We start from the raw sequence: 27,592 nt of genomic DNA on the forward strand, positions 1-27,592 counted from the left end.
CATAAAGTGGAAGAACTTAGAAGTTCACAGTTTTGGTTCCTAATTGTCAGACAGGAAACAATGTTCAGAGAAGAGCTTTATGGAATTCCAAGTCAAGGTAAGGTGAAATAAATCCAGAAAAAAAGATTAAAATCAACTTTTTCTGTTGCTTTTTTTGTAGGACCATAGCTAAGCAAAGTCTCTGCCTTTTCCCCAAGATAAAATATAAATATTGCTGCATGAAGCAATGATAGAAGGAGGATTATTTTTTTATCTTCTGATAGAGAAGTTTTGTTAAATTTTGGCCTGCTTTTTAAGTATCTTAAGAAAAATATTAATTATGTAAAATATACCTTTTTACTTACAAGGAATTACTAGTTCTTTCCTGGGGCATGATCGAATATTAATTTATTTGCTTGTTCAAAACTACTTTAAATCAGGAATTTGATAACTACTATGTTTGGAGTTCTTTCAAATACCAAAGACCTGCCTGCCCTCTAATATCATTTCTAGATACAAGTTTACTGAATGGGGATGACTATATATAGAAATGTCTCCTTTAAAAAGTATCCTGGGGAGAACAGCTCCTTTGACAAAGTTAACTTTTGTGGAGAGAGATCTTTCAGAGAGATGCTGTCTTTGTTCTGTGGTGTGGTTGGTTGGTGGCTGGGTCAGAGGTTTTAGCTCTGTCATGTGTTAAAGATGTCTCCACTATTAGTACTTGGATAGGTAGGTTATCCAGAAGCAAGAAAAGGTGTCCAGGTATGGCCTCTCCATCTTTGATTAGGAGATTGTTTGAATATTCATCAGTAGCGGCAACCTGCACTTGGTGTTGGAAGAAGGTACTTAAAAACTAAAACAGTCGGTTAACTCTTGGAAATGAAATTCCTCAAAAGACAGACTATGGTGAAAATAAAAACTCTCCTTTAAGAGGATTACTATTTGTGAAGATTAGAACAATTTTTGATACTTCAATTGTTAATCAGTCTTTCAGCTATTAATTCTTCAACTATAGAAAAAAACTAAGCTTCAATTTTGATGTTACTGCTTCATTATTTCTGGTAGTATCTCTAATACTTTAGAGGGACTCATTGAATATCTTCAGGAAACATAAAATATTCAGTCAAGAATTACTAAAGTCTTCAATTCAAAGACATCTAAGATGGATAATCTATCCTTTTGACCTTGTTCAGTGTAATAGTCATCCATTGAAATGGAAAATTCTCAGTGCTGTAATATATCTGAAAAGTAGTTCCTTCTGAATGTATACTCAGTGGGTAATACTAATTGTTCAGCAACCTGAAACTACTTCAGTAAACTATAAAACTGGCTTTAAGTGCCTCAAGTTCTAGGGGCCCTGGGTGGCTCAGTTGATTAAGCCTCTGACTCTTGATCTCAGTTCAGGTCTTGATCTTAGGGTCATAAGTTCAAGCCTCAAGTTCTAAAATTTGTTTTAGATATTTTTCAGAAAATAATTGTAAGCTTAAAAACTCATTTCTTTACTAGGCTGCTGGGTTTTTGTTTGTTTTGCTTTTTAAATCAAATAGTAAGTAACTTGATCTTTTGATTAGAATTTGTTAATATTTAATAAAAAAGAATTTGTTAATATTTTATTAGGTCTATGTATTTATATGAAAACAAGCATTTTTGTTTCTAATCAGATACTATATACGTTCCTAAATAAAGAGAGCTTTTAAGCATTGAGCAGTCCATATTTGAAGACCAGTAGATCAGGATATAATCCTGAGAAGCAGTATTATTTAGGCGGTTAGTTTATTTACAGAACCAAAGAAATATTTCTAGACTGCTTGCCACACTTTCTTTTTCCAGTGCTATATACTATTTGCTAGGTATTTGGGGCAACCAATTTAAATAAGGTGCAGGCCCCATCCATATCTAGAAGTATAGAAAAAGAAGCAGATAGTTAGCAAATGACTTTAATAACAAGTGTTTATATGTGTCATGTTATAGCAGCATTAGAGAATTGTTAACTTTACCTGCTATAGAATTTTTTTTTAAAGATTTTATTTATTTTTTTCATGAGAGACACAGAGAGAGACAGAGACAGAGACAGAGATACAGGCAGAGACACCACTGAGCCACCCAAGTGTCCTGAGCTATAGAATATATTGGGAGTATAATCTCCAAGGAAGACAGGATGTATCATGGAAAGAAAACATTTATAAAGACAGGAAGGTAGAAGCGTGTTTCAGAAGGTCATATGAAGATAAGTGGATGGAAAAGCTTTGTAGAGAGAAAAAAAGAGAAAGAAGTAGAGATCAGACTGTTAATTTTTAGTGCTAGTCTCCATTATTTATAGGGTGTTGGTGTGCATAAAGTAATCTCTTAGGAGAATTAAGAAATGTAGTATGGAGATGCCTGGGTGGCTCAGTGGTTGAGCGTCTGTCTCTGGCTCAGGGTGTGGTCCTGGAGTCCCAGAATTGAGTCCTGCATCAGGCTCCCTTCAAGGAGCCTGCTCCTCCCTCTGCCTGTGTCTCTACCTCTCTGTCTCTCATTAATAAATAAATAAAATCTTTAAAAGAAAAAAAAAAGAAAGAAATGTAGTATGTATGGATCAGAGAATAGCAACCCGGCAGACTCTTTCAAATTTTCATAGCCATGTACCAAGAGAAACAAAATCTTTGTTTATAGAATTTTTGCTGTTGGTTTCATCCTCTTGTCCACTTAAGATCTGAGTTAATAGGGACACCTGGGTGGCTCAGCAATTGAGTGTCTGCCTTTGGCTCAGGCATGATCAGGTTTCTGGGATCGAGTCCCACATCAGGCTCCCTGCATGGAGCCTGATTCTCCTCCCTCTTGCCTGTGTCTCTGCCTCTCTTTCTGTGTCTCTCATGAATGAATAAATAAAATCTTAAAAAAAAAAAAATCTAAGTTAATACATTAGCTTTTTTAAAAAATAAAATTAAAAATTTTTATTTTATTTTTCTCTTTCAAGTTTTTTATTATTATTTTTTAAAGATTTTATTTATTTATTCATGAGAGACACAGAGAAAGAGAGAGAGAGGCAGAGACACAGGCAGAGGGAGAAGCAGGCTCCCATGCAGGGAGCCCGACGTGGGACTCGATCCTGGAACCCCAGGAGCAGCCCCTGGCCAAAGGCGGCGCTAAACCACTGAGCCACCTGGGCTGCCCTCTTTCAAGTTTTTATTTAAATTCCAGTTCAGGGATGCCTGGGTGGCTCAGCGGTTGGGCATTTGCCTTCGGCTCAGGGGGTGATCCTGGAGTCCCAGGATTGAGTCCCGCATAGGGCTCCTTGCATGGAGCCTGCTTCTCCCTCTGTGTCTCTGCCTCTCTCTGTATCTCTCATGAATAAATAAATAAAAATCTTTTAAAAATAAAAAATAAAATAAATAAATTCCAGTTCACTGGGCATATGGGTAGCTCAGATGATTAAGCATCTGCCTTTGGCTCAGTTTATGTCCCAGAGTCCTGGGATGGAGCCCAGCATCAGGTTCCTTACTCAGGGGGGGAACCTGCTTCTGCTTCTCCCTCTCTTTCTGCCTACTACTCCCCCTGCTTGTGTGTACTTTTACTCTCTATGTCAAATGAATAAATAGAATCTTAAAAAAATAAATTCCAGTTCATTATATATGCTCGTTTTTGGTTCTTTAAAAATATTTTTTAAAATTTATTTACCAGAGAGAGAGAGAGTGGGAGTGCACATTAGGGGGAGTGGCAGAGGAAGAGGGAGAAGCCGCCAGGCTCCCCGCTGAGAAGGTTGCCCCACCCGGGGCTCAATCCCAGGAACCTGGGATCATGACCCAAGCCAAAGGCAGACTCTTAAATGACTGAGCCACCCAGGCACCTCTAAATATGTTAATTTTGATTTGTTTTTTTACTTACTGTTATTTATTGTGATATTTCTCCTAATTGGATGGGGGCCCCCAAATGTGGAGTGACAATCCAGGTGGAAGCTGGTGGTGCTGGTAGTCAGAAGAATTCACCTGAGGCAGAACAAAGGAGATAGAAGTTTATTGAATACACTGCAAGGGAGCAGCAGGCAGGACAGCAAAGAAGAGACTATCTGCATGAGGTGGTGGGTGAGGGCTGTTTTTAAAAGAGTGGGGGTGCGGTTAAGAGATATAAGGATGTATGGAATCTTCCCTCTTTTGGGTAACTATGCCTGGTTGTAAGTAGCCCATTGGTCAGTTAGGGCATATAGATATTTTGAGGTGGGTCCTCTGATGGGCCAGTCTATTCAGCCAGTCCCCCACCCCCAGGCCTTTTGCCTTGTTCTACAGTCCATTGCTCAAGTCTGTTGCCCAAAAGCAACCTCTGTGTTTATGGTAGTTCAATTTATTTCTAATCACTAGTATATAGGTTAAAAGAATTCATTTCCATTTCACTGTTAAAAATCATTTGTTTTGGGTAATAGATTTCCTTAATACAGGGTTAGATTAATTGGTGACATTAATTGGTTTTATTTGAAGTAAAAAGTAAAACCAATAGTACAGAAGTGCGAGAGATTATTTTTCTCAATGTGCCGATTCGTAAGATAGGATTATAAACAATGTCTTAGTCCTTGTGGGATTTTGTGGGTCAACACTGTGTGGGTGCCAGCACTAATCAGTGGTCTATGAAACCCAGGAAACATTCAATGGAGGGAAGGCAAAAAAATCATAACAAAGGTTTGACTTCCCACTGCTTTGTGTTGATTTGCGAACAAAGAAGTATAATGTATATTGCACATGAATTTGTAAACCGAAATTTCTTGCAGCACACATACTACCTACCAAGAAATAAACATACTTTGTTTTTAAAAAAAGATTGTAGGGCACCTGGGTGGCTCAGTGGTTAAGGGTGCCTTTGGCTCAGGTCATGACCCCGGATCTTGGGATCAAGACAACATCAGGCGCCCCAGAGGGAGTCTACTTCCCTCTCTGCTTAGGTCTCTGCCTCTCTCCCTGTGTCATCAATCAATCAATCAATTAATCTTTTATTTTATTTTATTATTTTTTAAATCAATCTTTTAAAAAAAGGATTATAAATGGGCTTGATGAAGTTAAAATACAGCCTTAATATTCATTTTTCAATGTCCTATTCTTCATATCTTTATCTTTTTAAAAATGTAGCCCTGGTAAATCTTAGTTCCTTACTTTGTAATTCTGTGGACACTATTCCCATGCCCTTCCCACACACCCCCTACCCTACATCTTCCCCTCCTCAGCTAGCTGGTTTATTCTTAAACTTTTCATCACAAAGGACTGTTCTCTCCCCTTCTCTATCCATTGTGGACTGACACATAAAATACAATAAAATGGCCCAGCAGTGTCAGTTTTCTATGAAAATATCTAAATGCTCTCACTTTTGTATTTATCTAATAGCAGGCCAGGCTTTGGACTATATTTGAATAGCAATGGTTTAGATGATTTGTCAATCTTATAAACTTTGGGAATGCTGTGTTTCTTTAATAAGAAAGGAGGAAAAATCTTTCATTCTGTTTTAAAGAAGGAAAAACATAAAATGATCATGTCTCCCCCTTTTTTGAATTGAGATTAGAAAATAACTCCACCTTCTTGAGTAAACAGTGAACCGTAATGATCTTTATTAGCTAGCACTGCAGAGACATTATGCCAGCTTCTTGGTCACTGCCCATCCTTCCTCAGAAGTAGATGGTTGTCCCTTCTTCTGTCAACATAGATCAGTTTTGTCTGTTTAAAATTTTGATTAAGTTATATATTCAGGAAAAATGTATACATATTGTAAGTATACAGCTTGTGGAATTTTCACAAATGGAACCGCATCATGAACCAGCATTCAGATCAAAGAACAAAACACTGGGGTGCCTGGGTGGCTCAGCAGTTGAGTGTCTGCCTTTGGCTCAGGGAGTGATCCCAGATTCCCGGGACCGAGTTCCACATTGGGCTTCTTGTATGGAGCCTACTCCTCCTCCCTCTGCCTCTCTTTCTGTGTCTCTCATGAATAAGGAAAAAAATAAAAATAAAAAAGCTTAAAAATATATATTAAAAAAAAACAACGAAGAACAAAATATTGTCAATATCCCAGGAGCCCTCTCTGTGCTCCCTTCTGGTAATAACCATTGCCTCAAAGTAACCACTATAATAATTTCTGATAGTATAGATAAGACATGTCTGGAACAGAACCAGAAACTTTTTAAACTTAAATCATGTTTTTTTTTCCTTGAATAATTTTATAAGTCTTCATCCATATTTTTGCGTGTATTCATCAGATTCTTGAAATTGTATAGTATTCTGTAACTATTCCCTAGTACCTTTACTTATCCATTTTTGCATTGATGAACATTAGGCTATTTCTAGTTTGTTTGTTTTTTTTGCCTATTGTGAATTTTTTTTTATGTCTGGGCTTTTTTGTTTTTGTTTTTGTACTCATTTTTTTCTGGGTATGTACTTGGGAGCAAAATTAACTGTAGTGTATACTACCACACAGTTTTCCAGACTGGTTGTGCCAATTTATACTCCCACCAATAATGTATGAGAGTTCCAGCTATTTCTCATGCTCACTAATTGTCAGTCTTTAAAATTTTAGACTTTGGTTAGTATATAATAGTGTCTCATGTGATTTTAAGAACCACTGGTTAAACCTTGTAGTAATAAGAGCAAAAGACCAGAAAGAAACAACATACTCATCAGTCTGGTTGAAGAGATTATAGTACATCTGCTCAGTGGAGTTCTGTGCATCTATTAAAAGGAATGTGGAAGATCTCTGTATTCTGTTCTAGAATGTTCCCCAGAACATATTAAGTTAAAAAATCAATATTCTGGACAATTTATGGTGGTTGATTTTTTACTTAAATGAGTAAAATGAATGCCTGGATGGCTCAGTGGTTGAGTGTCTGCCTTTGGCTTGTGTCTTTGTTCCGGAGTCCTGGGATTGAGTCCCGTATCATGCTCCCTACAGGGAGCCTGCTTCTCTCTTTACCTATGTCTCTGCCTCTCTGTGTCTCTCATGAATAAATAAATAAAATCTTAAAAAAAAAAAAAAGAAATGAGTACAAGTATTAAAATGCCTATACTAAAAAAAAATAAAAAATAAAAAAAAATAAAAAATAAAAAAAAATAAAATGTCTATACTATGTTTCACCAAAACAAAAATATAGGTAAAAAAACAATGGAAGGATGCAAATTAATATAAATGATTTCTTAAATGGGAAGAGAAGTAATAAAGGGGTCTCAACAATGGAGGGAGCTAGATTCATATGGAAGTAAGTTGTTTTATCACTTTACATAATTAAAACAAGTTTTTAAAATATACTTTCTAGAAATAACAAAACAAAGCAAACTCGAGTGTATGTCAAATTTGTGGCATAATGACATAAGTAAGTTTCTAGGGATATATCTTAGTTATAGGAGATCAGACACCAAGAAATCCTTAAACTACATTTAGTAGTCTCATTTTCAGGAATTATATAGGTATACTTTCTTTGAAATTAGATCTATAGTAGAAAGCAAATTAATAATTACAGTAATGTTATTAGGAAGCAGGATTATCAGGGGAGAAGAGAAGTGATAGAATTATAGAATCAGAAAAGTTAAGTGACAGTCCTGTCATCTTAAATTCGAATTTGGCATCTATGCATGAACTTATTTTTCTCTTTATAAAAAAAGGGACCTTTCTTGTTCTAATTATTGAAAAGTCCTAGAACCAGTGATAACCCCATAACAGTGAGCACCCCGTATCGTGCAGCACGTTTTTTTTTTAAGTTTATTTAATTTTTTTTAAATTTTTTTTTAAAGATTTTATTTATTTACTCATGAGAGACACACACACACACACACACACACAGAGGCAGAGACACAGGCAGAGGGAGAAGCAGGCTCCATGCCGGGGGCCCGATGTGGGACTCAATCCTGGGTCTCCCGGATCAGGCCCTGGGCTGCAGGTGGCGCTAAACCGCTGAGCCACCGGGGCTGCCCCGAGCACATGGTTTTTATTTTTTTATTTTTTTATTTTTATTTTTTTATGGTTTTTAATAACATTTCCGATTAAATGGGTCTCCAGGGTCCTTGGAGAAGTGGCTGATCCAACTAGGGCAAAAAAATATGCAAGGTTGCATGAGACTCTGTGGCAGGTAGAGAGGAAGCAGCTAGATACTGCTGAGGCCATGTCCCAGAGATGGTTTACAACTTGAAAGCTCTCCCACCAACCCAAGAGGGGGACCCAGTTTGAGTGCCAAATTTGTGATGATTGTTTTTGACTTAAACATTTCAAATACATAAACATCTGTAGGTTCATAGTGACAGTTTAAAATCAGTTTTACATACTATTAGTTTTTTGAAACTGCTATAACAAATTACAGCAAACGAGGTGCCTTAAAACAACAAAAATTTATTTTCTCATGTTCTGGAGGCCAGAAGTCAAATCAGGGTGTTAGCAGGGATACACTTCTACAGAGGCTCTAGGGGAGAACTCTGGTTCTTGTATTCTTTAGCTTCTGGTTGCTGACTGAGTTGCCTTGTGGCCATATCACGCAATCTCTGCCTGTCTTCACCTCACCTTCTTTTCTTTCTGTCCTCTGTGTCACTGGATTTAGGACACTGAGATAATCCAAGAAGATCTCATCTCAAGAGCCTTAATTACATCTGGACTCTTTCCAAATAATGTAACATGCACAGATTCTGGGGATTAGGACATAACTTTTTGGTGGCCACCATTCAGCCCACAACAAGTACCCACTCATTCTGAAAATATACTGAGTTTGGATCTTGGCTGTGCCCCTTACTGTCTGAGTCCTCTGCAAACTAATTATATTTCCTGATACGTAAAATTTAGATAATATTACAATATACAGAAAAATGTATATATTTGAAATTTATGTATAAATATATGTCCTTGGATTGAGCCCTGCTTGTACTTCTCTCTCTTTCTCTGTCTCAGATAAGTAAATCCTTAAAAAAATAAATATATGTCCTTTATAAAACATTTTTGTATTTCCTTGTGTGTATAGAAAAAATGTCAGTAAGGTGCCAACCCAAACATATTATCTAGTTATTTCTGAAGGTAGAATTGGAGGAGTTTGGATGGGAATAGAAAGAGGACTTGTACCCACTTGAAATGCTGTAAAAATGATCCTAGCATGCTGTTAGATGCATACAAGATAGTTACTTTTGTTTGCCCTTATTAATAAAAATGTGTCTGAAGAGATTGTAGCCACTAAAAGTAATTATGAGAGAGAAGTTTCTCACCATGTGTTTAAGCCTTTAATATTTAAAAGTTAGGACAAAGTTTAAGTTTCATAGAAGTTGAGACCTGTATTTAGTCAATTCTGGGAGATAGTCCCTACTGGTGGGTCCTGAAATTTTCATGATTTATTTCAGCTGGCTTTGAGATATGTTTATGTTTCATTTGATAGAAAAGGTTTTTGCCTTAAGGGGGAACAGTCCAAATAGTTTGCCCTGGCAATTACAGATAGCTTTATTGTCTCTTTTTCAGGCTGCAAAATGGAATTCTTATATAGTCTAATGGAATTATTTTGTTTGTTTTCTGTTTATTGTCAGGCAGTGCTTGAGGGTTAGGAAATGTATGTTTTCAGATTTCTGCAAACCATTAAAAAGAAAATGAACAGTCAAATGTTTGTTAATAGTCTATTTATTTTATGTCCCTTTAAAAACATTGGTCAAAAAAAAAAGACAGGAAATAACAGTTGTTGACAAGAATTGGAACCCTCACACATTCCTGTACTATTGTAAAAATGGTATAGCCAGTTTGGAAGACATTTTGACGGTTCCTCAAAAAGTTAAATATAGAGTTGATATAAGACCCAGAACTTCCACTTTAAGATCTGAACCCAGGAGAATTGAAAATATATGTCTCAATACAAAATCATGCTAATGAATGACCTTCATATCATTGTTCAGAATGACCAAAAGGGGAAACAACCCAAATGTCCATCAGTTAATGAATAAACAAAATGCAGTGTATGCATGAAATGGCCTGTTATTCGATGATAAGAAGTATTGATACATGCTTCAGTATGGATCGAGCTTCAAAACATGATCAGTGAAAAAAGCCAGTCACGAAAGAGCACATATTGTATGATTCCATTTATGTGAAAGGTCTAGAATAGGCAGATGCAGAAAGTAGATTAGTAATTGCATAGCACTAGGGCCATAGTTAGGGGAAAGAGAGGTGATAGCCAGCCAGTACAGGACTTTTAGACGGGTGGTGAAAATTGATTCTGGTGGTGGTTTTACAACTTTTAACCGAAGCTATTAAAATTTTTACACTTCAGGTAAATTGTATATTATATAAATCATATCTCTGTAAAGCTGTCATTTTAAAAAAATTGGTCAATGTAAGTAGACTGAGGATGTGGTTTCTTTCTGTTGCTCAGTTATCTCCGGAATTATCCAACTTTTATGTTTGTATGATAAATCACAACAAACTTTTTTTTTTTTAATTTCATGCTTACCACATGTCAGTTCTTTCCCATATATAAACCTTATCATAAGGATTGGAGTTGAAAGCCGGGTATGCCAAGTATGATCAGTCATCATCTTACTCTTGTCTGCTGTTGTCCTCTTTAAATGTTATCTACTGTGTATTCCTTTCTTAGGACATACAAGAATCTGTTGAAAAACTGTTTTCCCAAACTTGTGTATTCCCATGAACTATGATGCTTCTGCATTTTTATGTCAAGTAGCTACCTACCAGCATACTTTATGTGGTATCTTCAAGCTCTTTAGCCATACCATGAAATGCCATTTTGCTATCCAGGCCTTTTTGTCCAGTTACTATGGAAAAGAGAAGGTGTTAGTAAGCATGTACTCTTCCAGAGTCATCCCTAGCAGTAGTGATTATTATTTTTTATTATTTCTATTATTAAGGGGTCTGAATCAGCATATTTTGGTTATCTTTTATCATGAGTAATTCACTACTGAACTTTACAGAACATAAAAATCTAGTTGCTGTTTTATTATAATAGGTATATAAAAAAATAGGGTATATAGGCTTCTGAAGAGAAAACCCTCATTTACATCTTAGCTTTGGCTAAGCTCTGATGAGATATAAAACAACTTGTGATGAAGTAGAGAGGGGTTACACCCTATGCAAGTGTATGTATGTTGCTTCTATTGGAGAAATCCTAATGCACCCTCTCACATTGGCAGGCCTGAAACTATTGATTTTAAGAGCTGAAGGAATATAAGAATTAAAGCTACAGTAGAGTTTTTGAAGTAGAATGGCCTTATTACTTTCATTTTAAAGATAAGGAAAACTGGGACCCATTCAGTCAGTCCTGGGCTCTTTCACAATATCATGTTGTCATTAGATCTACCTTAAGAACATACATACTGTCCAACAAGCTCTAGAATCTCCTCTGAGTTTTATCTAATTTGATGACTCATGGTTTATATTCTGCTTCCTGCTTCAATCAATCTATTGAAAAATCACAGAATGAAAAGTAATGAATACTAACACACATCCCTTCCCCATCCTATCATCCTTCACTAGAGCTTTCTGAGGAAATAAACTGAAAAGGGAGGCTGTTTGCAGTAGAACTCCAAAAAGAAGATCCTTCCCAAAAGTGTTTGGTCACAGTTCTTAATACAGGTAGCAGCATATGATTGGGGAAGGAATGGTGCTTGATACCAACTCTGATAACCACATTTTTTATTATCATTTTCCCCCTACTAGTATCGTCTAGACTGTCACAGCCATCCTCTCCCCAGTCAGGCTGCCCGTCACCCACCATTCCAGCAGGTAAAGTCATTTCTCCATCACAGAAGCACAGCAAGAAGGCACTAAAGCAGGTAATTATGCTCATCTCTGTTTATCAAAAGTCTAATCTATGTTAAAAATTCGTGATTCTGGAAGGCATTGGAAATTTCTTGAAAGGACATAAGGTCCTAATTTTGAGGAAAAATTTCTTGCAGTTTTCCAATTCGGATTTAATAATTTATGGACTTCTGTGTTATAGGTTTGTGGTAGCTAGTCTTTTTTATCATGGTTTAAAAGCTCTTCATTTGTTCCTAATTTGCTAAGAGGTTTTTAAATTGTGAATAGGTGTTGAACTTTTCAGGTTTGTTTTCTTCAGCATTTATTGAGAGGGTCAGGTTGCTTTTCTCTTTAAATCTACGAACACACAGACTTCCGAGGCTAGGTACTCTAGGGTAACGCATGCTTAGCTGTCAGCAATAAATTCTACATGTTTGTTACATGTTTTTAAATATGATAGATTTTTCTTTTGCTTGGATTTTGCTGTTTTCTTGTACAATTCTTGTACAATTTTGGAATCAGGATTCTAGCATTAAAAAGTTGGGGGCAGCCCGGGTGGCTCAGCGGTTTAGCGCCGCCTTTAGCCGGGGCGTGATCCTGGAGACCTGAGATCGAGTCCCACATCCCACGTCGGGCTCCCTGCATGGAACCTGCTTCTCCCTCTGCCTGGTCTCTCTCTCTCTGTGTGTGTCTCTCTCATGAATAAATAAATAAAATCTTAAAAAAAAAAAGTTGGATAGTTCTCTGCATTTTTCTAGATTTTTGGAAAACAATCATAGAATTGTTTTCATAGCATTTCAGTTTCATCTGTTACTGGTCTCATTTGATTCCTGCTTTTTCAGCTAATTTTGGAAAAATGTTTTTTCTTAATTTTGGATATGTATTTCTCTTAGAAAATGGTCCATTTCACTTGACTGTTAAAAATATTTGCATAAAGTTGTAGTAGCATTCTTTTATGTTTCTTTTTTGTTCCTCATTGTTGTTCATTTATAATGTATCTCTTTCCCTAGGGCTACTTGCCATTGGTCTATGTTATTGGGCTTTTCAAAGAACATTTTTTTTTTGAAATGCAAATGGTCAGTAAATATAAACTCACTACTAATTAACTGAACATTAACAGATTTCTTTTATCCTCAGATTCGTATAAACTAAAGAACTTTATCAGATGTTGGCAAGTGTGTAGAAAAATGGCTTCTGGTAGTTGCTGGTGAAATATAAACTATCATATAGCTACTTTGGAAAGAAATTTTGTGATATCTATTAAAATTTCATTAAAATTTTAAATGCCCATACCTCATGACTAAGCATTTGAACATTTTGGAACTTAGGTTAGAAAAATACAGATATACATACCAATTACAAACACACAGAAAAATATTTGTATTGATGCTTGTAATAGCAAAAACTTGCAAGTAACCAAATATATATCAGGGAATTCCTTCATAAATGATGGTGTATCTATATGCTGGACAATGATACAAGATTAAAAGTTTGTAATGTGGTTGTTTTATATATATAGACATGGAAGCATCACCACACTATAATGTTGATTCACTAAATTTAAGTTGTATTACAACATTTAGAGCGTGATACCACTGATAAACAATGTATTTTTAATAGAGACATACATCAGTGTAAGAAAAGCTCAGTAAGGAAAATTAAATTGACTGTAGTTATCTCTGAAGACGAGGGGGCAAGACTGAGTGGTCAAGAGGGTTTAGCTTTATGTTTGAATTAAATGGTAAAGATGTAATCGTGTATTATCTATATAATTGAAATTTTAAAAATTATGTAGATCTTAAAGTATTAAAGGAAGTATTTAAAACAAAAGTGATTTTATTAAAAGCTTCGGAATTTGATAGCATTGATTGCTGTCTGTCTGGATAATCTCATAGCAGTTGTTTTTTTATAAATTCTTTAGAAGATTTTAAGAAGTATGTGATGCTTCTTTCCACAGGAAAAAAGGCATGTATTTTTCTAAACCTTGTTAGAAAATGCATGACATGTTTACTACTCCTGTATTATACTCCTGTAATCCCAAGAGTCAAATGTATTTTCTTTAAAGAATACCAGTATGGAAAAATACGTTTATTAGGTTGTTGGTATGTAAAGTAATACCTTGCCTCCATTGTATACTTTTTATAGTATTAGGTGAGAAAAATTACTTCAAAATAAGGTATCCTTTATCACAATATGAGGGTTTTGTTATTGTTGTTCTTTTCATTTTAAAATAGAATAGGAACAGAGTTTGTAAGCTACTTAGGGAGGAGAAAACTGAGTACAGTTCTTAGGCTATAAGCTACTCTGTTTCCATCATGTATCTGAATTTACATGTTCACAGCAGGAATAGATGAGATCAAATGGTTCTATTAAATTTTGCATTAACCTGGAATGATGTGGATATTGTGAGAGACTAGGAAAGACCCACTGGCTGCCACCCAGGAAGCCTATGAATATTTTCTGTTCTGATTGCAGAGAATGAGAGAGAAGCTATAATCAGTAAACAACACTGACATTTTTTATACATTGTACTCCTGCCTTGGCTTTTATAAATGTTGAAGGTGAATGTAAGCCAGCCAGATCCCTGACTCACTCAGTTAGTTTTTCCCTTTGGCAGCTTAGGTCAAGATCAGTCGTTGCCTATGTAACATAGCCTGAGATGAGTGTGAAGAGGTAATGGGAACCAAGTAGCCAGTTAACCCACACTTTTTTGCATGATGGTCTAAAGGTTAAAACTTAAACTGGCAATTTAGCAAGGTCATAGGTTTCCAAAGTTTTCCTGAAATGTAGCTTTACTTTCTTAATTTCTGTGTCTTTTTTTTTTTAAACCTTGAGTTAAAAAGTTGCCTTCATATACTTTCATGACTAAACTCTAGGAAGTTAACTCTCTTCTATTTTTTTTTTAATTAGTTAACTGTCTTCTAATTCATTCCAAATAGTTTAGAGTATTCTACAAACTAGAAACATTATAGAAATAAAAATATGCTGAAATAGCCAGAAGAAATCATACTATGTTTTCCAACCTTCCTTCCCTTCTATTTACTGCTTTGCTATAAATTATGAGGATTTGGTCTTTGGCTCTTACAGGAGATCAGAATCAAGTAATTACTTAACATCTATTGTTCACATGTATCACCTCTGAAATATATGTAAGCTAAATATTTATATTTATACATAGAGCTAATGCAAATGAGTCTCTTTTTTGGTTGAAGGCTTAGAATTTTATTTCCAGAAATGATTGAAAACCTCTAATTTTCTGCTGCTACAATTACGAGAAGTCTGTGCATTACTGGTGATTTTTAAGTTCTAAAAATGTTCGTGACTAATTCTCACATTTATATACAGGAGTAATACTACCAAAAAATACTCAAACTCTTAAGTATCATTTTGGCCTTGCATTTAATTGGTTTCATTTAGGGTTTTGTTTACTTTGATAGCTTTCAAAGAAATTGGGTGATCAGCATGTTCCTCACCACTTAAAAAGCAGTCGTTCACTGTGTTTTTACTAAAAAATTATTTTGTTGCTTATAGAGTTTCTTTTTATAGGCTCTAAAACAGCAACAGCAGAAGAAGCAGCAGCAACAACAATGCAGGCCAAGCATGTCCATCTCCTCCAACCAGCCTCTTTCTCTCAAGACTGTCAAAGCAGCCAGTGACTCTGTACCTGCCAAACCTGGTAAGCAGACTTGGGTGTATTTCCATTGGAAGTTTCTTTTTCTAGTATTTTTTTATACCATTTTTCCAGTTTGTATACCATATACTTATTTTTAAGTTGCTCGGATTATTTACATAGCCTGTTACTGCAAGATCATTGATATAAATCCATTCAGCATAAATGGGAAAATTTATGCAGAATCATCATGCAGTTATGAAAAAATAAATTGGCGATATTTGCATGTTAGAATGAAATCAATGCCTGACTTCCAGGATTTCTAATCTAGTAATATTTGGAAGCCTCTAATCAGTGACCTTACAGAGCTGATGTTGCCAAGACACTGAGACTAACCTTCACCAGTCTCTCCTTTAAAGATAGGAAATTTTCCTAAGAATATTGGCTACCTTTGAATTTCCATTGGATATAAACACAGTCCTTTGGATTCTGGTTGTTGTTATTGTTATTTGTTTTATTTTTCATCAAAACCAGATTAGATACAGAGTTTGTATTTTATTACACAGTTCATTTTGATGCTAGCTGATTACATGGGCCTACCAAATTTAAGTGGTGTTCTGCAGACCTTTGCATTTTGTTAGGAAGGAGATTTACCACCAGAAGCAAATAATGTGCTGGGGGGAAGGAAGGGATTTTATTTTACTTTTTAATTCTGATTTTGCAGACTCAAAACACATTTGCAGGGTCACATTTCCTCATATGTAACTCCTTTCAGTTTGTGTTTGATTGATTGATTTCTGTCTATAACCCTAATGTCACCAGTCTTTGATATATTTTTTCTCTTAGCAATATGGGAAGGAAAGCCATCTGATGGGCAGTCAAGTAGCCCTCAGAACTCAAACTCTAGCTATTCTTGTTCAGTTCAAGTGGAAAACCCCTTGTTAGGCTTGGGGAAGAAGGCATTCCAGAGATCTGACAGGCTCCACACACGTAAGTTAATTTACAAAAACTTCGGTTCCGCATCTTAATTTGTCAACTGTGTGTTTGAATTTCAGCAGCTGTTGTGTGGTTTAGTTCTTTTTCTGACAATAGGCTGCTTTGTCTAGCATTATTTATGTCTTATTTCTTTGCACAGAGAAGTAGAAGGACTCATAATTAAACATAGTAAATTGACCCTTTTTGCCTGTTCCTTCTGAAATCCCACTAAGATGGGAATATGGAAATCCAAAAGATTAGATCCATAAGGGTGAAGAAAATAAAGAGACAACAGATGGGCAAGCAGTCAAGAGATTTTCAAAGATGAAGACTAGATGGAATTTTTCACCGAGCCGAGCAACAGATACCAATAATAAGCCAGCTAAGGCTGCAGACACCAGAAAGATTCAGGAATAGGAGACAGCATGTATCACAGTGGGGAAGGGTGATGCCTAGGATTGAAAAGAAGAGCCTTTTTTGAAAGTTAATAAGAAGCAGTCTGATGCTTTACCATAGCAGGAGGTAGGTTTATTTTGAGGTGATAAAACCATATAGACTACAAACTCAGAGATAACAGTGGTGGCTGAGGACAGATAATGAGGCAATGTACTGAAATCAGGGAAACAAGAAAAATATAAAGACTAACAGTGATCCTTCTGCTTGACTTCCAGAATGTTAGTAGTAAGGCATGTTCCTGTCACCACTACTTCCTTCCCTCCAGCCCACTGATGTTCCAGCAGGAGATGGGTGGGTTGGTGCCTAAAAACAGTGAACAACCTCAGAAGAAAATCTGCAGGCAAATTTATAGATTTCATACTAAATAGAAATCATCTGGGTCATACTTTTGTGAAGTTCACCAGTCTATAAGACCCACCTATGCACCCTAAATTGCCAGTCAGCCTTTTTTAATGCCTTTGTTTTCATTGTGATTATTCACAATCATCTTTGAAGAAGACCTCCACTATGAGACACAGAATCTGAAATACAGATTCAGAAAAAACAGGCAATTCAGGAATATTTAAAACAAATAACATCAAAAACTGTAATATCCACAGAAGGATATAAAAGATGATATTGCATCCATAAAAGAGACTATTTTAAAAATTGAAAAATAAAGAGAGTATTAACAGATAAGGTAGCTGAAATTTAAAAAAATAGAAATATTAAAAGGTGGGGTGCCTGGGTGGGTAGCATAGTTGGTTTAGTGTCTAGCGCTTCGTTTCAGCCCAGGTTGTGATCTTGGGTTGTAGGATCAGGTCCACATTGAGCTCCACGTTCACCGCAGAGTCTGCTTGAGTTTCTTCTTCTCCCCCCCATCCCCCACACCCCATGCTTTCTTGCTCTCTTTCACTCACTCAAACGAATAAGTAAATCTTAAAAAAAAAATACTGAAAGGTGAAGAAATATCTCTGAACATAAGTCAAAAGAGAGATTCAAAAGTAGAGAGAAGGTAAGAAAACTGGAATACCAATCTAGGATATCTGATGTCTAAAATAGTAGAACCATTAGAAAGGACAGAAATTAAAAGGGGGGAGGGGAGGATAAGATAATAAGAAAAATCATACAAGAAAATTCCAGGGAATGGAAAGCCCCAGATTCCAAAGATGAAACTACATAATTGATGTCAAGAAACATGAATAAAAAGAAACCTGTTCCAAGGCACGTTTCTTTGAAATTTCAAAGCATCCAGGATAATGAAAATATTACAAAAAAGCAACCAAGGAGAAAGAAAATACTTCACATACAAAGATGTAAAAATTGAGATGGTAAACGTAGCAGCAGCAGAATAGAAGCTGAAGGGGTAGTACAGGGATGCTGACAAAATTCAAAGGAAAAGTTATTCTATGACCATTTATATTCCAGACCCTTCTAAACTATTAAGTATGAGAACAGAATTAATATTTTCAGACTTAATTTTTTGTTTTTTGATTTTATAAAATTATTTATTAAAAAAACAAATGATAGTTGGGAGGCTTGGTGGCTCAGTTAGTTAGGCATCTGCCTTCGGCTCGGGTCATGATCCCAGAATCCTGGGATTAAGCCCCATGTGGAGCTCCCTACTCAGCTGGGAATCTGCCTTTCCCTCTCCATCTGCCTCTTTGACAACTCATGCTCTCTCTCTCTCTCTGAAATGGGTGAATAAAATCTTTTTAAAAATAAATAAATAGGGACACCTGGGTGGCCCAGTAGTTGAGCATCTGCCTTTAGCTCAGGTTGTGATCCTGGCGTCCTGGGATCGAGTCCCACATCAGGTGCACCTCGAAGAGTCTGCTTCTCCCTCTGCCATGTCTCTGCCTCTCTGTGTCTCTCATGAATAAATTTAGATAGATAGATAGATAGATAGATAGATAGATAGATAGATAAGATAGCTAGCTAGCTAGCTACCTGAATGGCTCAGTCATTTCAGCATCCAACTCTTGATTTAAGCTCAGCTCATGATTTCAGGGTCATGAGATGGAACCTCATGTCAGGCTCCACACTCAGCAGGGAGTCTTCTTGAGATTCTCTAACCCCTCCCCCTCACATGTGCATGTGCCCCCCCCAAAATACATAAATTTTTAAAAATAATAATAAAATTAAAAAACAAGTCAGAATTCTTGAAATCTGGGGGGACCTGGCTGGTTCATTCAGTGAAGAGTGCAACTCTTAATCTCGGGGTTGTGAATTCAGGCCCATGTTGGGTGTAGAGATTACTTAAAAATAATAAACCTTTAAAGAAAAAGGAATTCTTGAAATCCAACAGTTGCCTTTCTGGGTTTGATTTAAATTTTAATTATATTGCACTTGGAAGATTATGCTATGTTATAGAGATGTAGAGGCATTTCCAGTCCTGCAGGAGCTGTAGCTTAGGTGTCTCCTGGCACCTGCAAAAAGCAGAACCTATCGAATTTGTTCTCCCCAAGAAGACATTTAAGTGAGATGTTAAGGCAGGAGGAGAAATAATTCAAAGATTATCAGGCACAATATATGCAATGAAATGTTAAGAACCTATTTTACAACTTGCTGGGGATGCCAGCTTCTTTGCCTTATTGTCCTTATTCCAGCAACCGGACAGCCTCTTTGTAAAGTCTGGTTTGATTCTGGGTGGACTGTAAAATGGTGCATTTTTCTTAGGGGCGATTCTGCAATAAACTGAGCATATCCTTTGATTATTAATTCCACTGCCAAATATTAAAAATATTCATAAATTACATAAATACTTGTAAATGGTACACTAATATGCCAAATCACAGTTTTCTAGAGATGTGATGAACTGAACAAAGTTTCTTCCTTATGGAGATTATATTCTACTTAAATGCATTTAAACAGTTTTACTGTTTTCATTCAATTGCAGTAGAGATGTCAATGTAAAAAATTGAGAAATTATGGACTGAGAATTTCCAACTTCCATACTATAAACTAGAAAAAATTAATCATAAGAAAGAAGGCATGATGCATTTAAGTTTCACTTAATGGCCAAGAAGTAAATGCAGGTTCATCTTGTCATGCAAATAAGCATTAACGGAAATAAGATGGGAATTTTTACAGCACATGCCACAATGAGCATTTTTTTGAAAAATTTGTGAGAGAGGGAGAGAGCACGCACAAGTAGGGGGAGAGGCAGAGGGAGAGAATCTCCAGCAGACTCCTCACTGAGTACAAAGCCCAACTCCAGGCTTAATCCCACAACCCAAGAGATTGTGACCTAAGCCAAAATCATGAGTTGGACACTTAACTGAGCCATCTAGGCATCCCCCAAAGAGTATTTTTTAAATGTATGGAAGAAGCTGTACATTTTATGTAAAACAAATGATAAAGCTAAATTTCGATAATTCATATGAAATCTTTTTAGTTTACATTGATATAATTTGTTTTAGACAACTTCAGTAAAAATTAATAGTATATTATATCCCAGATTTAATCTATTATATTACATCCCAGATTTAATCAGAAAAAAAAACATAGCTCACATTTCAAGTATAATATGATAAAATACAGCAACCTAAACTGAGGGGAAAAAAGGTCAACTTTATTTTTTTTTTAAGATTTTATTTATTCATAAGAGACACAGAGAGAGAGGCAGAGACACAGGCAGAGGGAGAATCAGGCTCCATGCAGGGAGCCCGATGTGGAACTCGATCCCAGGACTCCAGGATCACGCCCTGAGCCAAAGGCAGATGCTCAACTGCTGAGCTACCCAGGCATCCCAACTTTACCAAAACTGGAGGACTTTTTTAAACTTTAAATTCTAGAAATGAGCCAGTTAGTGTAAGGAACACAAAAATATCGCAGACACTATTTGATCAAGAATACATCAATATAATTTACAACTACTTCTCAGTCTCACTTAAGGAGTTAAGTTAAATTTTAGTGGGGCACCTGGCTGGCTTAGTCGGTGGAGCATGCAACTCTTGATCTCCAGGTCACGAGTTCAAGCCCCACATTGGGCATAGGGCTTACTTTAAAAAATTTGTTTTAAGAATTTTAACTAGAGTTTGACTCATGTGAAGGTACAAAATGAATGCACAATTAGCAAAAGCTATTAAAGGAATGCTGACACTCATTTCATCAGTCATATGGGGAAGCAGAACTAGGATGCTGCTCTCTCAGTCCCTAGAGCCATAGCAACATTGTTTATGCAAACCAAAAAATGGTAACCACCTATGTGATCATCAGTGGGTTTCTAATTAAATGAGTCATGGTATATATGTTGGAATATGGTGAAGCCTATCAAAAAGAGATGGCTTTGTAGGTTGTAGTTTGGAAAGTAGTTCAAGATATTCAGTGAAACAAAAGACATAATATAATTGATATGTATTTTGTGATTTCATTTATTCAAATTAAAAATATCATCTCTGATAGGACGGGGTTTGAATGTAGAAACCTGTACTTTTCATTTTATATATTTTGATACTTTTTCAGTTTTGGAGATATTTACTTTCACCTCTCAAATGCTGTGTTTAATATCATTCAATTTGAAAATTTTAAAAATATTTTATTGTGATTTTTCCTTTGTCTCAGGAGTTATTTTGAAGTTTTAAAAATTTTCTTAAAATATATAGGGATTTTTGAGAAAATTGGACAGACACATACAGAAGAATGAAACTGGACCACTCTCTTACACTATACACAAAAATTAAAAAATGGATGAAAGACATGAATGTGAGAGAAGCCATTAAAATCTTAGAGGAGAACCTTTGACCTCAGCCACAGCAACTTCTTGCTAGACATGTCTCCAAAGGCAAGAGAAACAAAAGCAAAAATGAACTATTGGGACTTCATCAAGATAAAAAGCTTTTGCACAGCAAAGGAAACGGTTAACAAAACCAAAAGATAACCGACAGAATGGGAGAAGATATTTGCAAATGTCTTATCAGATAAAGGGAAAAAACTTCTCAAACTCAACATCTGAAAAAACAAAAAATCCAGTCAAGAAATAGGTAGAAGACACGAACATTTCTACAAAGGTGACATACAAATGGCTAACAGACACATGAAAAAAGGTTCAACATCATTCAGCATCAGGGAAATCCAAATCAAAACCACAATGAGATACCACCTCACCCCGGTCAGAATGGCTAAAATTAACAAGTCAGGAAACAACAGATGTTGCCTAGGATGCAGAGAAAGGGGACCCCTCTTAGACTGTTGGTGAGAATGAAAGCTTGTGCAGCCACTGTGGAAAACAGTATGGAGGTTCCTCAAAAAGTTGAAAATAGAGCTATCCTATGATGCAGTAATTACAGTACTGGGTATTTACCCTAGGGATATAAATGTAGTGATTGAAAGGGGCGCTTGCACCTCAATGTTTATAGCAGCAATGTCCACAATAGCCAGACTGTAGAGGAGCCAAGATGTCCATTGACAAATGAATGGATAAAGAAGTGGTATATGTATACAATGGAATATTACTCAGCCATCAAAAGGAGTGAAATCTTGCCATTTGCAATGATGTTGATGGAACTAGAGGGTATAATGCTAAATGAAATAAGACAGAGAAAGACAAATACCATATGATTTCACTCATGTGGAATTTGAGAAACAAAACAGATGAACATAAGGGAAGGAAAGGAAAAGTAAAATAAGATGAAAACAAGATGAAACAGGGAGGGAGGAAAACCATAGAGACTCTTAACTTTAGGAAACAAACTGAAGGCTGCTGGAAGGGAGGAGGTGGGGAGATGGGGTAATTGGGGGATAGACATTCAGGAGGGCACTTGATATAATAAGCACTGGGTGTTGTATGCACTGAATTCTATCTCTGAAACTAATAATTTGGTATATGTTAATTATATTGAATACAAATAAAAAAAAATTTTAAAATATATAAGGAGTTGGGGGCACTTGGCTGGACTTTATGATAGCTCTACCTCTATATAGTGATAAACAACAGCCTCTAAAGGCACAATGCCTGGGTTCAAATTCCTGCACTGTAACCTAATAGTACAATTTTGGGCAAATTATTTACCATGCCTCGGCTTCATTTTCATCTGTGAAATATATAATTATACTTTCTTACTTTATAGAATTATGAAATAAACAAGTTAACACATGGTCAGTGTTTAGTGCCTGGCATTAATGAAGCATTACAGAAGCATTTGTTGCTGCTATTATTGATTATTATTGTTATAATTACTACTAATATTATTTGAAATTTACTGAGACCTGATTGTGTTCATTCCTAATTATTGTATCCTCATCTTTACAATCACGTTCTTTATTTCTTTAATATTTTATGCAGCACCGTTCTGTATTTTATCTGTGACAGTTTCAGTGATAGTAGTACTTTTAGGTCTAAACCTTTTATTTTTTGTTTCTATTGACTCTGTGCACATCTGTTGGTTTGTCAGGGGTAGTCTGTGAGATTTTAATTTATAGGAATTCTGTGGGCCTAACTTAAGGGAAATCCTTTCCTCTTAAGAGAGCTTACTTTTGCTTCACCTTCAACTAGGAACAGAGGTTATCCACATTCAGGATTGTATAGTTTTGTGCATGTATTTCTAAAGATAAAATTTCTGGATCTTAGATTCTGACACACAGAGACACTGGGTGTCTCAGTGGATGAGCTTAGGGCGTGATCATGGAGTCCTGGGATTGAGTCCTACATTGGGCTCCCCTCCCCACAAGGAGCCTGCCTCTCCCACTGCCGGTGTCTCTCATGAATAAACAAAATCTTAAAAAAAAAAAAAAAAAAGATTTCAACACACATGAAATTTTGGTATATATTATTAATTTTTTTTCCTAATACGATTATATAAATTTGGGACCCATCAGCGGTATTTGAGAGTAGTCTGTGCTTTTTCTCTGTGTAGTCTCATTACTATATTGCAGTATTTGCCATTTTGATAGGCAAAAAAGAGTTCATTGGTTTAACTGGCATTTAAAAAATATTAATACTGTAGCATATGTTTATGATTAGTTAACTATGAATTACCTGTAATTTCCTGTGCTCACTTTTCTAATGGTGGTATTTCTTTTTCATATTTATTTATTGATGCACTTAAAAAATTTTTTTTTAATATCTATCTATTGCTCTATGCTCAACATGAGGCTTGAACTCACAACCCTGAGATCAAGAGTCTCATGTTCTACCGACCTACTCAGCCAGATGCCCCATATAGATGCACTTTTAATATGAAGAATAGTAATAAAGTTTTGTCATGACTGGCAAATGTTTCTGTCAAGTTAGTCTTTTGTTTATAATATTTTTTGCCATTTACATTTGAAACCTTTGGATACTCAAATCTGTCAGTCATTTGAAAGTCCCTAATCTTTTGATTGTGACTAAGTTTCTTGAAATCATGAAGCTATTCAGTTATAACTTTTTTGGGGTAATCAAAATTAAAATTTAAAATTGATAAAAAAATTTTCATGGGAAGGGAAAAAGGATCTCAGTATGATATATAGATCTGAATTTTTCTGGATTTTTTTTTTATCATTGTATGTGTCATCCTTGATTTTGTTAGTCTTAGAAGAAATTTCTAAAAACCTTAAGTGTTCCCTTCTTCACTGTGTGATATTTAAGTAGTCATAACTATGATTTTTTTGCAGCCCAGGGTAAGCTATATGTTAGATAGAAACAAAAATGTAAAGGAGGCCCAAATGATTCTTTTCCCCTGTCTTTGTAGGGCAGATGAAAAGGACTAAATGTGCTGAAATTGATGTTGAGACACCAGACTCCATTCTGGTTAATACAAATCTCCGAGCACTGATCAACAAACACACCTTTTCAGTCCTTCCCGGAGATTGCCAGCAGCGACTGCTTTTACTACTGCCAGAGGTGGATCGACAGGTGTGTTATTTTTAAGCATAAGCAGTTTAAAAAAAAACCTTCTGAGGCTTTGTTCACTCATCTCCTTTAGAACTCCTTGAGACTTTTTGAATAGCTTTTTTTATGTAGACTTGGAAAGAAGTGGTATCAAAGGTAATCAAACAAGTAAGAATATTTTTATGTAAGTGTTCCTAATACTTTTGCCCTGTAAGCCTTCAAAAGGAAAAAAACTTATCAGAATGTCAAGGTTAGGGGGTCAGATTTTTGTAGCTATCATAGTAGGAGGTAAGGTATTCATTGAATACAGTCCAGAAAGAAGAGTTGTCTTGCTTAGGACATTTAACAGGGACTTTTGAGTGTTTTGTTTTGTTTTGATTTGTTTGAAGGGAATAAGAATGTAGTTATTTTCATGTTTTGGTAGATTTTTAACAAAAACATTTCTTGCTTTCATAATAAAGAATTTTAAAAACCCAATATAGTTTATACTCTTAAAAAAAAGATAGCTAGAAGAAATACCAAAGGCTTGGGAAAAGTTCAGATCGGGACCAGAGAGATTTAGGTTGGTCAAGAATAAGGTCAAGAGGGACACCTGGGTGGCTCAGCATCTGCTTTCAGCTCGGGGTGTGATCCCAGAGTCCTGGGATCGAGTTCTGCATTGGGCTCCCTGCATGGAGCCTGCTTTTCCCCCTGGCTCTGTCTCTGCCTCTCTGTGTGTGTCTCTCTTGAATAAACAAACAAACAAGCAAACCTAACAAAAAAAAAGGATAAGGCCAAGATCTGAGACTTAGGCTTTTATCAAGGAAAGAGTGACCAGTAAGTCACTCTCCCTTCTGATCACCTGTTTCCTTCTCTACAAAAGGAAGATAGGACAATTATGATTTTTCTAAGGTTTATTCAACTCGAGGGGTTTTTTTTTCTGAGAATATAAAAAAACTCTATTATTTCCAAATACATAGTGTGTTCTAAGTAATCTGGTAGGCCCTCCTCTTTTTTCCTAATCATTATAAAAACAAGAAGAGAGTGAGTTTTCCCTGTTTACAGTAAGAAGACTAGATTTATATCCTGGTTTGTAATAAGAGATTAAAGAAGAATAAGTTGAGTTTACACACATCATCCTCAGAAATTATGAAAAAACAAAATATTTCTAAGTTTGAAAACTATCTATTAAACTGTATTGATACCAGTTTCATTGCATAGTCATGTGAATCAGCAAGTAGGAAAGCAGGTCAGATTCCATTTCCAGAGAGACCAAGTAAGTCATATATACTACCAGCAGTAGGGCAAAGAAGTAAGTAAAGCTGATCCTTCCCAGGACTGCTTTTCCCTCCTTAAAAATTCTTGAGGAAATGACAGCTTCGGGGATGCCAAGTTAGGAGGCTGACCTTTCTGCAGAGTTTTTAAAGAATTTCTCATTACGAATTACTCTCATTTTTTTTTTTTTTAAAGACTCAGGTTATGATGTTGGGAATAAGATAGGACCTAACTAAGGCTTATCTCTAGAATTCTAATGCAGGTTCCTTAGAACTGTCTTTTGATTAATGGCCCTTATCTTCTCTCAGAAGCAGGATTGCTACATAAAATTTTAGAATTAAAAGGGACTTTACAAGCTATCTGTTCAAATTCCCATGGAGTGCAGTCCTGTGGGGAATTCTTAGTAGGACATTACTTAGCCTGTCTTTCTTTTTTTTTTTTTTTTTTTAAGATTTTATTTATTTATTCATTCATGATAGACAGAGAGAGGCAGAGACACAGGCAGAGGGAGAAGCAGGCTCCACGCAGGGAGCCCGACGCGGGACTCGATCCCGGGACCCCAGGATCGCGCCCCGGGCCAAAGGCAGGCACTAAACCGCGGAGCCACCCAGGGATCCCCTTAGTCTGTCTTTCTGAGTATGGTGAGAACACACAGTAATCTGAGAAATAATGTCCTCATGTATAGAAGTATGAAACTCAAATGAACTTCACTGTCATGTATAATTTGGAGCGTTTATAGAATTCTGGTTATTAATAGGATGAAACTGAAAACCACATTTCAGTGTACGGAATGCCCAGCTATGAAATAAAATTTAAGGGATCCCTGGGTGGTGCAGCGGTTTCGCGCCTGCCTTTGGCCCAGGGCGTGATCCTGGAGACCCGGGATCGAGTCCCACGTCGGGCTCCCAGTGCATGGAGCCTGCTTCTCCCTCTGCCTGTGTCTCTGCCCCTCTCTCTCTCTCTTTCTGTGTGACTATCATAAATAAATAAATTAAAAAAAAAAAGAAATAAAATTAAAAAAAACATCATTTAGACCAGAGAAAAAAAACATGGGAGGGGAATGGATTAAAGCACCTGTCTAGGGATCCCTGGGTGGCTCAGCGGTTTAGCACCTGCCTTCAGCCCAGGGCATGATCCTGGAGACCTGGGATCGAGTCCCATGTCGGGCTCTCTGCATGGAGCCTGCTTCTCCCTCTGCCTCTCTCTGTCTCTCTCTGTCTCTTTTATGTGTGTCTCTCATGAATAAGTAAATAAAATCTTTAAAAAAAAAAGCATCTGTCCAGATATATTTGAAGGTCTGTCCTATGAAAGAGGTAAACTTTTGTGTTTCTCCAGAAAACAGATAGGGAGTTAAAATAACTTAAAACAAAACAGCCATAGCTATTTAAATGGATTGCCTTGTGATGGAGTAAGTTGCTCATCACTGGACTACTATTAAAGCAGAGGTTGGATGACCTGTTCCTATAGGGAAAACTGTTACTTCCCCCTCTGCCAACTTTCTAGAGTACAAATCAGCAGTTAGTAAATTATAGGCCTTGTGCCAGTTTCAGCCCACTGCTTGTTTTTGTAAATAAAGTTCTATTGACATATAGCCACTCTCATTAGTTTGTGTATTGTCTATAGCTACATTCATGCAGCAATGGCAGTTATTATATAGTTGCAACAGAGGCCCTGTGGCCTTGCTAAGCCTAAAATACTTGCAGTCTCTCCTCTGACAAAAAGAGTTCACCAATTTCTGCTCTAGAGCTAGGAGAAGATTATGTGGGCCCAGATAGGTGTAGGAAGTGAAATGGGTTGAGAAGAGTTCCTCA

At 36.3% G+C, this 27,592-nt stretch overlaps 1 protein-coding gene and 1 long non-coding RNA gene across 10 annotated transcripts in view; one reads left to right on the top strand and one right to left on the bottom strand.

Moving 5' to 3' along the window:
- Positions 1-27,592, top strand: part of ASXL2 (ASXL transcriptional regulator 2) — a 334,480-nt gene that overhangs the window by 285,183 nt on the left and 21,705 nt on the right. For 3 of the 4 annotated variants that reach the window (XM_077843863.1, XM_077843861.1, XM_077843862.1), the window contains 4 exons: positions 11,614-11,729; positions 15,241-15,370; positions 16,151-16,294; positions 24,388-24,551. In XM_077843863.1, the coding sequence (XP_077699989.1) occupies positions 11,614-11,729; positions 15,241-15,370; positions 16,151-16,294; positions 24,388-24,551 (554 nt within the window). Of the gene's footprint in view, positions 1-11,430; positions 11,530-11,613; positions 11,730-15,240; positions 15,371-16,150; positions 16,295-24,387; positions 24,552-27,592 lie in introns of all 4 variants that reach the window. The other variant, XM_077843864.1, reaches the window with a different exon arrangement.
- The window catches only part of LOC144281112 (uncharacterized), a 71,722-nt gene that overhangs the window by 6,123 nt on the left and 38,007 nt on the right, over positions 1-27,592 (bottom strand). For 3 of the 6 annotated variants that reach the window (XR_013349561.1, XR_013349564.1, XR_013349560.1), the window contains 2 exons: positions 10,630-10,712; positions 3,844-3,944 (listed from right to left, as the gene is read on the bottom strand). This is a non-coding gene — a long non-coding RNA (uncharacterized LOC144281112). Of the gene's footprint in view, positions 1-3,843; positions 3,945-6,604; positions 6,672-10,629; positions 10,713-27,592 lie in introns of those variants that run through there. The other 3 variants (XR_013349563.1, XR_013349565.1, XR_013349562.1) reach the window with 2 other exon arrangements.

The sequence above is a fragment of the Canis aureus genome, chromosome 12 (assembly GCF_053574225.1).
Source record: "Canis aureus isolate CA01 chromosome 12, VMU_Caureus_v.1.0, whole genome shotgun sequence".
NCBI lineage: Eukaryota > Metazoa > Chordata > Mammalia > Carnivora > Canidae > Canis > Canis aureus.